The 14,570-nt window shown below is 38.1% G+C and overlaps 1 protein-coding gene across 1 annotated transcript in view; it reads right to left on the minus strand.

The window, feature by feature from the left end:
- LOC128737893 (BMP-binding endothelial regulator protein) overlaps positions 1-14,570 on the minus strand; it is a 157,422-nt gene that overhangs the window by 98,002 nt on the left and 44,850 nt on the right. Inside the window, exons 2-3 of the mRNA XM_053832639.1 lie at positions 13,865-14,083; positions 83-159 (exon numbers count right to left, since the gene is read on the minus strand). Of these exons, the coding sequence (XP_053688614.1) occupies positions 83-159; positions 13,865-13,964 (177 nt within the window). The 5' untranslated portion in view covers positions 13,965-14,083. The remainder of the gene's footprint in view (positions 1-82; positions 160-13,864; positions 14,084-14,570) is intronic.

Genomic DNA, 14,570 nt, shown 5'->3' on the forward strand with positions numbered 1-14,570 from the left:
TAGTTACGGTATATTTAATACTTAACTTAATTTAGGTTAGGAAAAATTGTGTTGAAAACAAAAGTTTCACAATATTGCTTACCTTACAAATGCATTTGAAGCAAGCCATGTCGATTTTGACCTCTTCACCTTCGTTCATGCAAGGCTCTCTAATGCCAACTGGAAAAAAGATAGAAGAAACAAGACGAAAATTATAAAAAAAACCTATCGAGACATGATGTGTTGCTAGTTATGTAAAATAAAACCAGATAAAATAGTGTGTGCAATAATTATAAATGATGACTGGTTAAGTGACTATTCAGCTCTTTCTGATGATGAGCGTTCAGGTTAGAGTGCGCTGAATTATGTTTGATCTATCACCATGGTGATGATGGTGCGATGCTTGTGTGGTGCAGCTTTATCACTAGGCTTCGATGAATGCAAGATCAGATCTGTCTATACTTAGTTGGTGGTGGTGGTACTCTTTCAGTTAGTCGCATTGTCACCCCACCGGCACCGCCGCACCGACCGACCGGTAGGTCACGTCGTTGTCGGTGTGCAATCGAACCGACCGACCGACAGTTTCACCGGATTTCTCGCAATTTCGCGAGACACTGACACGTTTTAACAGAAGGCAAAATATGACGAGAGGAGTATATAAAAACGCAACAATGTGTACGGCTTGGAGCTCATGTTTCATTTAAGTGGTACAGGGTCAGATGTATCATTATTATGGTTGTTTTTATTATTTATCGGCGAAAAAATGTGTACTCTTTCAGCTGCATTTTGTTCGTATGGATGTTGGCTAGATAGTGTACCACCAGTCAAAGCTCTGCTGTCAAAGTCTGCAGGAACAGGGCACAGGGGGAAGCACGATTTATCCTTTGAAGTGTTTTTGTGAATAACTTGCGTTTTTATAAAAAATGTTTGGTCTATGATGCTTCGCACGTGAGATAAAAACTCGTTAATAGTATATTTGGATGCATAGAGCAATCTATAACTCGGGACTGGAGTGTCGCAGAAAACCCCTTAAATTACTGGATTGTAGCATTTTTATTCAGCTTTAAGTTTCACAGTGTTACAGTATTGCATTTCTCTGGTTCTGATAATATCTCGAACTCTTTTCTTAATATAACTCATCATACCCTGCACAGTTGAAGATGCGACTGAATCAGCATGTTTCTTCCACTTTGAACGCATTTCTTTAGCACTGTTGAGTGCTAAAATTTTTGTTGAGCCCAAAATTTTTTAATGGGTCGAAACTCCGGACAATTTGGAGGACTCATTTCTCTTGGCACGAAATCGACATGATTAGCTCCGTACCACTGTAATACCTCTTTAGAGTAGTGACAGCTAGCAAAATCATACCAGAATATAACGTTACCCTTATGTTTACGAATGAATGGCACGATCCGTTGCTCCAAGCATTTTTCCAAGTATAAACTTGAGGTCATTGAGGAAGTTATGAAAGACTCAGTCTTTAGTCCATAGCTACATATCCCTTGCCAGATCATGGCCTTCTTTGCGAAATTTATCAGCAAGCACGAACTCATATTTACCTGTCATATCGCCACGCCCAATTGCAATATAGATTTTTTTTTTACCCAGAAATTACACGTACACACTTAAAAAATAGCACCGAGTTCGGCAAAATTTTGCCGAGCTCGGTGCTTTTATTTAGGTGTATAGGTTTCGTCATCCATTAAAACACATTCGTTGAATTTTGTTAAAATTTGCTCGTTTGGCAAACGCCTAGTACGCTTCTTGGCTAGCAAATTTGGTGCCAATTCAAGTGCCGATTCGGATGTTTACTGGTATTGTAAGTGAGGATATTCCGCGTGGTTTGTTAGTCGGCATCATACCTTCTAACGGGTGGCAACTAAAATTTTGGAATTTTTTCGACGCCCCTATGCACTCAGAGAGAAATGAGAGTGTGTATGTGTTAGTTGTCTCTCTCCTCTTTCTGTCAGTATTTTTTGTTTTGTTTCAAAATCGGCTTTAAAATCGAAAGCATTTTGTAAGCGCGTTGTACACTTCTACGAATTGCACAAAGTTCTCGGCAAAAAGTATACCGTACAACATGCAAAAAGTAATACCGTACCGTAAAATGCGAAAATGTGCGGCTTCTACTATTTACCACATCCTAAGATCCACAACAACTACTCGCAAGCAAGATAGTGAAAGATCAGAAGATCATATTACGCCAAAAAAAAACAATCGTTCAATAAATACCTATTCGATACCATTTGTACCTAAAAAGCACAACCCAGCTAGCACCAACTCGTATATCAATGTACGAAAATTATCGTAAATATCTCTTAATAAACTCAAAATTGTAATTAAAGCTTGATAAAGTGGGCCCAAGTTGATTTTTTTTAACGTATATAACGATATTCACTGACATACATACGATTTTCAGTACAAAATCGTATAGCATTACGAAGCGAGTCGCGCTTAATCGGATATTATCGTATATAAATACTTATATGGTCGTAACGTTTATAATTATTCCTAATCACGTATATCGCCTCCAAAATAGAACGGATATGCCAACTTTGCGTATCAAATACGATTTATTAGCATGTATATCTGTAGGTAATGCTGATTTTTATCTTTTATATACATATGCTAGCTGAGAACCCGACAAATCTGCCCAAGCAACAATGTGAGTTTCATTGTACTTTTATGGTGGTTTTCATGACCAATTTTGGTCTTAAATGCCATCATAAGAGTGTAATAAAACCCTAATTGTTACTTGGGTGCCTCAGTGTCGCCCAAACGAAGATTTCGTCGGGATTTTGAGCTCCTTGGTGTACAAAAATAACTGGAGAACCACGAATTACGAAAAAGTTGATTTGCAGAATCAAGAGATGCATTCGCAAAGTTGACAGGACGGCCGTACAACACTCCTGTTTTGACGTCAAACGGAAGATTCGCCGAATAGCCGATTACGGACCGTTTTCAAATGTTCACTAATTTTTTTCAACAATGGACAATACCTCTTGAATTTCAGTGAATCAGATCTTCTTCACATATCTTTGTCTCTTTTTGACAGCTAGAGAAATGAATTCCAAAAATTTAGTTGCCAACCGTTAGCCATATCCTGCATGAAGGTGCCAGGGTAGGATTTAACGCATTTCAATAATTCCTCTCTTAGTTTTCGTTTTAGTGGTGCAATATTTTGACGAAACGTGCACCAGTTGTCCTTCATAAACATGTAAACAAAGTTATGTCAAATGGTTCCAGTTCCCACTACCAGGGGCAGGGGCGTGCCGGTGACGCACGAGGGCGTCCAAATTTAGTTTTAGTTAGGACCAGGTCATACATATAATTTTCCGATTTTACTCTGGAGGTTTTCACAGCGGCAGAAAATTTTATGATGTACTTATCCCAGATAATATTTTCCTGGATTGCCAGAGTTGCGAAGCCCACACTCGTGTGGTTAATTTTTTCACACACGCGTACTCATTCTAAAGAAAACACTGGCATTAGCATCCCTTTCGGACTCTCGCTTATATTTATTCATGCACTGCAACGAGTTTTTGCGAGTGTGTGTTTAGCTAACAGCTACATTGGTTGCTCGCGTTCTTCGTTGCAGCCCGATCTGCTGATACCGATTATTCCCACCCGTGAGTAGAATCGAGTGCGAAGATGAAGGAGGAAAGAAAAAGTAATGCAAAATTTGCATCCCAGTGCGCCACCAGCCTCACGAGTTTTTCGACTCGCAAATAAGCTATGCAGGAAGATGATGTGAGGATATGCGTGCGCGAGCGTGTGGTCAGCAGAATGTCTGCACACAGCAACGGCGGCTGTTTCTTTTACGTCTGTGTGTGCGGTGTCAGCGTTGAATGCTATGTTTCTCATACTCTTTCTCGTGTGAGTGGGCATCGTTGACTTCTTGCTCAATTTGCAACATTGATGCAAGCAGCGATAAGTAGCGAAAGCCAAGCAACGAAAGAATATTCGGAGAGTCGATTTCTACGTTTAGCAACAAATATAGCTTGCTAAATTCCCGGTTTTAAAGTATTTAGGCCGATAAGGCGACACCATTTAGGATACAAAGGTGGGAGATTCACAGGATTACGTCACGGTAGATCACGTAGTGCTATACGAAAAAATCTTCTGCACGCGTTCAATTCTCAATGTCTAAGCTATTTGATAAGGTGTCTAGGACATTCTAATAGCAGTAATACAGGTCCGTTAAGCATTATAAATCCTTACAATGTCGTCCAATTTTTGTCATAAAGCCGAGCGGTCGAGTTGCCTTGCAAATTACATTTGAGCGATTCAACTTGACATCAAGAACAACGCCTAGATCATTGACACGTTCAACCATCAATGTTATATTCGAACAATATAGGGCTAGCAGTTCAGCGGAATGTCATAGTCTGACACTTAACCTATTAACGATGAGCCAGTTCTTGCGAAATCAATTGACGAAAATGTCAGGCAGCTTTTGTACATTATGGCAGTCAACAACAGTCAACTTGCATCCATAGCCCAAAAGTAAAGCTACGTCGCTAAAGTATAACGAAAAAAATAGGCCTATATTGCAGCTTTGTGGTACAACCGCAGCTTTCAAAGTGGTGTTACGTCAATTTGAGCCTTCTGCTCTATATGTGAGAAACAACTCGATGTGAAATCCAAAAGAAAAGTTCTAAAGTTTTATAGCACTTGGTTCAAGAGCTACATATTTCTGAAACAAACGATGTAGCACAAATCAGAAGATTTCTGATAGAATTTGCTGGGAAAATTCGTATTCGTAAATATTGTTTCATTTCGGCTCAATCTGTGGGATAATTTCGATAAAACTTTATAAAGTTAAGAAGCTTTTCAATTTAATACCAATATCAGCTGTTAGAAAGTGTTTGAATCAATAGAATTGAAACGACGGCCTCGCTATTGATTAACAGTTGGCTGTATAAACAAGACTTTGCTTCGGTCCCTCGTACTCCACTTACGTATTTCGAGTCTATAATAAAATGCTCCCATTCAACTTTCTCAAGTATACGAGCGACGAACGCACTTCAGCTATGACTAATACGAACTAATTTATTGAAGATTTTTTGTTTCGAGAACGGAAAGCAAGTGCAACGTGCTAAACGAACGTCTGACTCATAGGTAAATAACCCGGCTGCGGGAGTGTGATGCGTTCAGAAGTCGTAAATATTTACACCCCTTTGGCTGCATGTCAGAGGAAAGAAATGCCTCAAAAACGAACGGTGTCACAGAAAAAAGGTAAGAATCAAAAGAACAAAACATATCTCGGCCAGTCAAACTGTAGGGGTTTTAGGTTCAGAATTGGTTCAGGGGGATTAACGAGGAATGCCGGATTTTTCAATTTTTCATTATTTGGCTAATAATCAAAGGTTTTTGCCGTCCATTTTATTATAGAAATAATAAAATGTTTTATTTGTCTGCCATAATAATTATCAATTTCACAGTAGTTCGAATGTTCACGAGAGATTGTGTGTATTACATCGAGGCCACAATTTCCACCTTTTGATATTTTGTGTTTAGAATTTTACATTCACATTAAGATTTTCACTAAGTTCTGAATGTTTTCCTTCCCCAGCTTCCACCGACAGAGAATGAGAAAAAAACGGAAAATCACCTTTCAAACGAACAACAGTTTGAGCAAAACTGCACAAACAACAGACCTGCCACAAAGTGCATTCAGTGCTTTAATATCCCATCGACTGAGTTCAACCTTCTTGCTAAAGTGTACCAATCAACCTTACGGATGGAGATAAGCGAACACAGACCCGATGCGAAACGGAGCTTTCCGTTATCTGACCATCTCCATCTCGAAGCATCTTGTCGCGAAATGGCCAGACGTCCACCAGAAGATCATCCTATAAATTTAGCACGGAACGGATCCTCACCGTGGGCTCTGTGCACTTGCGTTGCGTTCTCCACCTACTGAAGCGCGAGGTTGGTCTTTCCAGGGCGGAATGAAGTTGACATCGTGTAGATTTTCATCAACATGTCTCATTGTTAATTTAATGAGTATAGTCGTACTTATCACGACGGACGCACCGAAGAAGTGATGCTGTGAAGTCCGTCCGGTTAGTACTAGCAGTAGGCGGGAAAGACGGGGAAGATTGTTTGTCCCGCCCAAATATATAGCGAGATTAAATACGCTATAAAACCTTCGCCTGCTAACTGACACTCTGTTCGTTCCCACCACTCACTGTCTGACTGGCTGGTTCACGAAGCTGCGGGAGGAACGGGGACCTGGCAAAAGAAACTGACGACTGCATACATCCGGGAAGGAAGAAGGATTTGTGTTTGGCAAACTTGTCACTGTGACGGTGCCGTTTCCGTGAGAAAATTGCTTCTTTCGTTGAATGGTAACAAGCTTGTTGGACGAGGTGATGGGAAAGATTGTATACTGTTATGACAATAATATTAAAATTAAATAATTTTTTTTTCAATTCAAAAATATATGTTTTTCTTAATCAGAATAAAATTCAATTCCAAAAAGCTAAAAACTAGATATCTGTGTGTGTCTGTTTTGAAGAAAATACTGCTACTTATCATAAAAGAATAGCAACTATAGTTAATATTAAACAAATAGAGCAGAATAAATTTAGTTTTAGGAATGGACTTGAGAAATAAGAAGTAGAAAGTTGTAAAACCCAAATACATATATCTTTATTTTGACTACTTTTTTAGAACACTGTATAGAGTGACACTGTTGCATAGCAGGCTACGCAAAAGTGATACCACATTTGCAATCACTTGTCAAAATAAGCTTGAAGTTTATAGTGATTTTGAAATGTTGTCCTCTCAGCACCGGCACAACTTCTAGCCATCTCGGCGACTGGTAATCATATGTACCTGCTAACGGACAGCTACCTTCAGAGATATCGGTATGTAATGTACACTCAAAACGACTTTCGGAATATCAGAACTTCGTATAACGCACAGGTTCATGCTTCAAGTTCGCAAAATAATTGACGGCCGGCAATTAAAATACATAAAACAAGCAGCACCTCATCGATCTCTTTCTCGATCGGACTGTGCCACATGGACTTCTTGTGCATGAGAATGAGCCTACTTTTGGCCTCAAGGTATTAGATAAAAATTAGATTATTTTAAATAACCATTTCCAAAAAGTTCAACGAAACGTCAAGGTCCAAAACATTTTCATCCAATTTTCATTTTACGTCCGTTTTTTCCGAAAAATTTTGGACGAAAAATCCCTTCTCGTACCTTAACCTGTTGAGTGGTTGGTATTTCAAATTTTCTGCCACTTCCGGCTGATAACCGGTTCATGCGACCGATGCGATGCTGCAATGTAGGTTATGTTTTATTGCACAGTGCATGCAGTGCATGCAATTCACATTTTTGTTTACGAACGTACCTGCCGACTTTTTATCGTGTTTACGTAAGAGTGGTAAGTCGATTGATCAGGTTGTTTCGTTTTGTTGCTTTGTTGGTCAAGTGCTAGTGAAGGGTCGACTGACTGGCAGCCGGCAGAAGCCACCTCTTCTCTTGCGAGTTATCTTTCTAACAAAAAAAGATCCTCGAAAAAATTGGGTTTTATGTTGATTCAAAGCAGATTCTGATTGATTGAAGACCACGCTGGTTTGACTTCACTGCTACATGACTCCGCAAGAGGGTGCATTTCTTGCTGCAACACAATTCATTTTGGAGGACGAACGACACAGCCAGCAGAAAATCGAAAGGAATTTGGGTATTTTATAGTCACGACGACGCAGCTGAATTGCAAAGAAAGGTCGCGAAATGTTAGTAAAACATAAACCCGAATGAAGAATGTGGCTTTTGGAAATGTAGTAGAACTGGTCAGCAGCGCGAACGTAGCCGGTTGTTCCCTCTGTTAGCTTTTCGGCTCTTGCGAAAAGCCATCATCAACCACAGTAGGTACACTCGCTTGCTTTAGCGGTTTTTGATTCAAGGATGTTCGATGTTTAATAAAATGCTGGTACAATTACTATCCTCATCAGTCGGGCTTTCAAAATGAGGATTTTAAATGTTGTAAGGTATTTTCCACAGGCTACTAACTATTTGACACTCTCTACTTTTGTATTGCTTAAATGAACAAATAGAGTTTAAATAGATGAACAAGCAAAGATCAGGCTGTTTTTAAGAAATATTTTTAAGAAATATATAGTTTTTTCCCTAAACGTGGGAATCAGAAGGTAAGTTTAATGTAAAGGTAGTCCGAAGAAACTGGTCAAGTACTTTATGTGGTGAAGGTTTTTCAAAATAATCGTATTATAGAATTTCATGAACTTTTGTACGGGACGAAATTTAATCCATTTTTCAGGCGGAAACAATATGTCAAGAAAAATCTTTAAAACAGTCTCCTTCTGTATACCGATGGATTTTAATTTTATCCGACTTATTTTCGCCCACATTCGCTCGACAAACCGATGCCGTTGGGGGTCTTCAAGAGAACGGATTTCATTGGGCTATCGTCCGGCATCCTTGCGACGTGGCCGGTCCACCGTAGTCTACCAACTTACGGCAGGTGTAAGATGGGAATCTCTACAAGTATTGCCTGCAACTCGTGGTACATATGCCTCCGCTACTCTCCGCTCCCATAAAGCCCGTCTGGGGCTGCCCGACGAATTCTCTTGCTATTGGGGATAGACGATGCAACAAAATCTGGGAGAGTACCTTGTAGGCGGTGTTGACCAGCGTAATGCCGCGATAATTACAGCAATCTAGCCGATCACTCTTTTTGTAGATGGGACAAACCACATCCATTTCTCCGGCAGTTTTTTCTCTTCCCAGATCCTTGAAATTATCTAGTGGCGGTTGGTTGGCTGGCGGTTCTTTGGCCATGTTTGTAAAATTCTGCCGGGATTCGGTCCTTTGCGGTGGCTCTATCATCTTTCAGTTGACTGATTTCTCACTGGATCTCTTCGAGATTGGGAACCGGTACGCTGCTATCGTTTCTAGGCACTTCTAGGTTAACTTCCTTTGCGTCTCCTCCTGTTATATCGCCGTTGAGCTGCTCAACGAAGAACTGCTTCCACCTCTCAACCACCTCGCGCTTGTTTGTGACCAGTTTTGCCTCCTCTGCCCTACACATATCAGGCCTTGGTGTGTGTCCTTTACGAGATTGGTTCTCCTTCTCATAGAACTTACGCCTCTCATTAGCCATAAATAGTTGTTCAAGCTCTTCACGATCTCTGTCCTCCAATCGGCGCTTTTTCCTCCTTAGAATCGTGATCAACTCATTGAACTCATGAACTCCTTAAGCACACCATTATTAATTGAATTCTGAAAGAGCGCTGGCAGTCCTACAGGCGAGCAAGCGCGGTATCCGTCACATATGATATTGGGATGGCCCTCCTAGTAAGCGATTCTGAACTTTTTTGTGACTTAAGTTAGCCGAACAAAATGTTCATAAAGTTGAAGAGCAATATTTAATGCTTTGTAACTTTGCTAAAGAAATAAAATTAATATCTGTTGCAGTTGATTTGCTAGAGCAGGTAGACCTATATCTATTTTTCCTTTATATCTCCTTTCGTGTTTAACACGCCCTTAGAGCACTTTGAGATCCATTAATAACGCACATTTTCCTTGAAGGATTCAAGTAGCTAGCACCTTCGGTTCCGTATTTATAGGCGTTGTCTGCTAAAAAGTATGCTTTTTTTTCAAATGTCAATGATGTAAAAACTGCCAAATCCAATTTTGTATGCGAATTTAGAAATATTTTGACTTTCAAAATTTACTAAGATCACATCGGTCCAGGTCGGTTCTTTTTTGCTAAACCGTATTGAATGTTGAACGTTTACTTATTAAAATCACGATTTTTTACTTCAGATAGATGGAACTCAAAAATCAAAGTGTGCTTTAAATTTATCGGTGCTCACACATCAGTATTGGTTTTTTATTCTGTTGTAAATAACACTAGATGTGTACACCAGAGTGAGAAACCATCCGTTTTCTTCAACCGGTTTTATCTTTAAATACTGAATCTAGTCTATTTTGATGTCCTGAAAATTGGAACAGTGAGCGGTCATTATTTCTTTTTGCCAGATTGCTTCAATCCAATATACTACCAGAATTTGTTCGGAACTGTTATCTTGCATGGAAACATGACTGATATTGGTGCATGTGACGTAACGCAGCAATTCTCAAAGCGAGGAAAATCAGGGACTGTCTTATTCGAGAATAATTTTTGAGCGTTCCATTTGCTGCTTTGCGACAGTTAGTTGCTGCAATTCTTTACATTGCTTCAATTGTATTTCTGTCAAGTATGCAAATAGCTGTAAATCGAAAGTCGAAAGAAACTGGTAAAATGCAGAGGACGTTCGCTAATTGATATTTTAACTGACTGTCCACATATTAATTGTAAGACAATTATACTTCAAATCAATCTATCACAATGAATGGTACTATCAACAATTTCGTGAAAATTGACGAATGCGAATTAGTGTTGTTTAATGATAAACCAGAAGAGTTATTTATGTTTTCGGTTTAACCGTAGTGCTTACAAGCTCCTTAAGTAAGCTAACTTCGTCAGTTGCATATCAGTTTCAAGCCAGTTACTAAAAATTAACTGGAGCTACAAGTCATGCAAAAATTGTCAAAATCCGAAATCATCGCCAATCATTAGAAGATGTATAATTGTGGCGTGATGGTTTAACTCTTAGCGGAACTACATATTCTAAGAAACTGATAAAAATTATATGTATACAGAGTACAGACTAGGATTTTTAAACTTAATTTAATTTAACAATTGTATACAAACATTTTAGGGCATTTAGTACAGCATTTAGCATTTAGTAGATGAATTGTACCCAACTTCGTCATCCTACGTGCACCCATCGTTTGTTCCCCTAGGCACAGCCCTCCATACTTTTACCAAAAATGGTCTATAACATTAGAATCGAAGGAGCTAACAATGTGTGTTCTTCAAAGAAAATTTGCGTTTTTAATATATTTGGAATTAATAAATATTTGCTGAAGGACTAGGTCTACCTAGGACTAGTAGTTTTAGCGGAATTACCCTCGTCCATCTTGATTAAGTTTCATCCCACCGTGCAGTGCACAGTGGTCCAAACGGGTGTGAAAAGTGGATCTTTTTTCCTAGTGTCTTTTGCTTTCATTTTATCATTTATGGTCTTCAGCACTTTGGTTCGTATGAATGTCCCCCTTAATCTAAAATGGTCAAAAGTTAGTCATTGCTTCTATAATGAAAATAAAAAAAAACTTTTTTTGTGTTAGGAAATATAGACATAGTTTCTTCAGCAAAGTTGTAAATAATTTAAAAACAAGCAACTTTGCTGAAAAAATAAAATTTCTATCTTCATCGAGTGCTGAACTATAGGGTATATTCTTTTAAAATTCTTTAAAAATTAGTTTTTCATTCTTACATTTTGTTAGTGGCATTTTACAAGAACACATTGTTCTAGGCAATTATCGAAGCGCTCAAAACATACGTTTTTGCAGAAGACCGTAAATCTCTGGGACTTTTACTTTCTAAGTTATCATATATTCCAGCTTCAAATTTCCATAGCTTTACGAGCCCATGAGGTAAAATGGGGCAAGTGGATTTATGAAATCAATACTTCATCTTGAAGCTTAAGTCGAGTACTATAAACTTGCATGGGTTCCGCTTTTCCCCAACCACCCAAATTAGAGAAAGGCAAGCATACGTTTTATTTGTTTTGCTATCGCTGAAGGCTCGATACACGTCCATTTTATTGTGTTAGTAGATAGACACCTAGTTTCTTGGACAAAGTTATAGAAAATGTAAAGGCAAACAACTTTGCTAAAGAAATGACATTTCTATCTCAATCGAGTGTAGAGCTATAGAGCATTTTTTTTTGGAAATTCTTTAAAAATTAGTTTTCCATTCTTAGCATATGTTGGTTGCATTTTACAAGAATATACAGTTCTACGCGGTTATTCAAGGACTCAAAATAGACTTTTTTGCAGAAGATTGCAAATCTCTAGGACCTTTTCTTAAAAAGTTATCGCTTTTGGCTCGCGAAGTTAAAGAAAAATGAAGCTTAAATAAGTGATAACTTTGTGAGAAAAGGTCCTAGAGATTTGCAATATTCTTCAAAAACATGTGTTTTGAGTCCTTCAATAAACGCATAGAACCATATACTCCTGCAAAATGCAACCAACATACGCTAAGTATGAAACACTTATTTTTAAAGAATTTCCATAGAAAATAATCTATAGCTCTGCACTCGATAGAGATAGACATGTCATTTCTTTAGCAAAGTTGTTTGCTTTTCTATTTTCTATAACTTTGCCCAAAAAACCGGGTGTCTATCTACTAACACAATAAAATGAACGTGTATCGAGCCTTTAGCGAACACGAAACACATAAAACATATGCTTACCGTACTCTCATTTGGGTGATTGGGGACAAGTAGAACCCATACAAGTTTATAGTACTCGACTTAAGCTTTAAGACGAAGTGCTGATTTCATAAATTCGCTTGCCCCATTTTACCCCATGGGCTCGTACAACTATGGAAATTTAAAGCTTGAATATATGATAAATTAGCAAGTAAAGGTCCAAGAGATTTTCGGTTTTCTACAAAAACGTACATTTTGAGTGCTTCGATAATTACCTAGAATATTATATTCTTGTAAAACGCAACTAAGAAAAGCTAAGTGTGAAAAACCAATTTTTAAAGAAGTTTTAAAGAATATGCCTCATAGTTCAGCACTCGATAAAGATAGACATTTTATTTCTTCAGCAAAGTTGCTTGTTTTTACATTATTTACAACTTTGTCAAAGAAACTATGTCTATATTTCCTAACACAAGAAAGTAATTTTTTTATTTTCATTATAGTAAGCAATGACTAAATTTGACTAAATTTTGACAGTTTTAGATTAAGGGGGATGTTCATACAAACAAAAGTGCTGAAGACCATAAATGATAAAATAAAAATATAAGAAACTAGGAAAAAAGTTCCACTTTTCGCCCTTTTGGACTACTGTGCGGTGGTGGAAAACTCTCGAGAACAGTTGGAAAAACTATGTTCTAAATTGTTGAAAATCTGTATTCCGATTTTTTTATCTTTCAATTGTAAAAAATTCACAGCTACAAGATTTTTTTATGTTCAAGAGTCATGGTCGGAAAACTAACGTCATGTGCCATCATTAATCGGTAGTTTTTCAGGCTTAACTCAGAAACAAAAAACTAGCTTTGTTCGTAAAATTTTCCATGTTGTTTTTTGATTGATTAATCAGATTTGTTCCCAAAATAGATTCAAACGTTGGCTTTATTCTCGAAACTAATTGACAGCTAGTGATAATAATAGACAATCATAAGAAATATTGTCCATTATGGGATGGGCATATTAAACATTTTGTTTAGAACATTGTTGTCGTTGATGACAACGATGGATGCAGTCGGTATGATGATAGGTGACGATGAGCCGTTTTACTGGCAATAGTGTCCGACGTTGAGTTGACACGACTAAATAGCTAAGCACCCGAAGGGGTATGGGACAACTTTGATCGCTCGCGCTCGCGATTGGGTCACGGTCGGTTGACATTCGTGTTGTTTCTGCCACCGCCGGCCGGCGCTGTGTCGCCGCGGACAGGTGATGAATTTTTGTCTGGTGATTCCTTCAACGCAATCCGCATCATCAACAGGCGACACTCCGAATTGAGCAAAAATAAACAAAACTGAAAATGGCACCGTAGAGCTCCGCACATTATGGCTGATTCGTTGATTATCTTGATTAGGTTTAGAAATTTTACTAACACGCTGAGGTATTTTGTTTTGATTGAGGAATGCGGATGGAAGTTATTAAAATTGGGTAACTAACAAAATGTTCGAAATTGATGGTTCGATTTATGTTCGGGACAGTATTTTCTCATTCTCCTACGAAAAATAGTTAACCAAGCAATATGTTTGCAGTTTACTTACATAACACTGAATCAGCTGCAGCCAGTCTACTAATGGACGACAAGAAAATCACACTGAATAATACTAAACCTAGCGACATTTTTACACTGACAGCAATCATGTTGGGCTGAATGGCTTGTTGGTTTACGACTGGGCCTATCTTGCACACTACATCGAATACACCTCCATAAACTATCACTTTAACGATCACTGGGTATACGGCACCGACGAACAATTTTTCTGAAATAGAGAGAAAAAAATTCGTTGTATATTTCGTAACAAGCATGAAATAATATTTGAGAATACATAATAGGTTCAGTAAATTAAAAATGTGATTCCAAGAAATATAAATATTTATCGAGGTTTTTCTGGAATCGGGTTTTCTCGATATCTCTCTTCTGGCAAATATTTACCCAAAAGCCAATAAGGTACTCAACTTAGACAGTTCTGCAAATGCTTTACTAGAATTGTTATGTTTTACAGAAGTAATCGGTAAACACTTACCGCTGATTGGCGAAGTAAATAGACAAATAAATTTGGGGAAAAGTGACGCCACTCATTTTGACAAACAAGTTTTACATCCTTGAAAGCTATGGTTCATAATAGCTGTTATTTCGATTCAACTTTCACTAAGATATTTTTTGGGTAAAATTGCATTCATAATGCTCAAACTATTGTCTAACAATAATAAACCAGTGCACAAACTGGTTTACTTAAACAGCACCCT

This window comes from Sabethes cyaneus, chromosome 2 (genome assembly GCF_943734655.1).
Source record: "Sabethes cyaneus chromosome 2, idSabCyanKW18_F2, whole genome shotgun sequence".
NCBI classification, from domain to species: Eukaryota; Metazoa; Arthropoda; class Insecta; order Diptera; family Culicidae; genus Sabethes; species Sabethes cyaneus.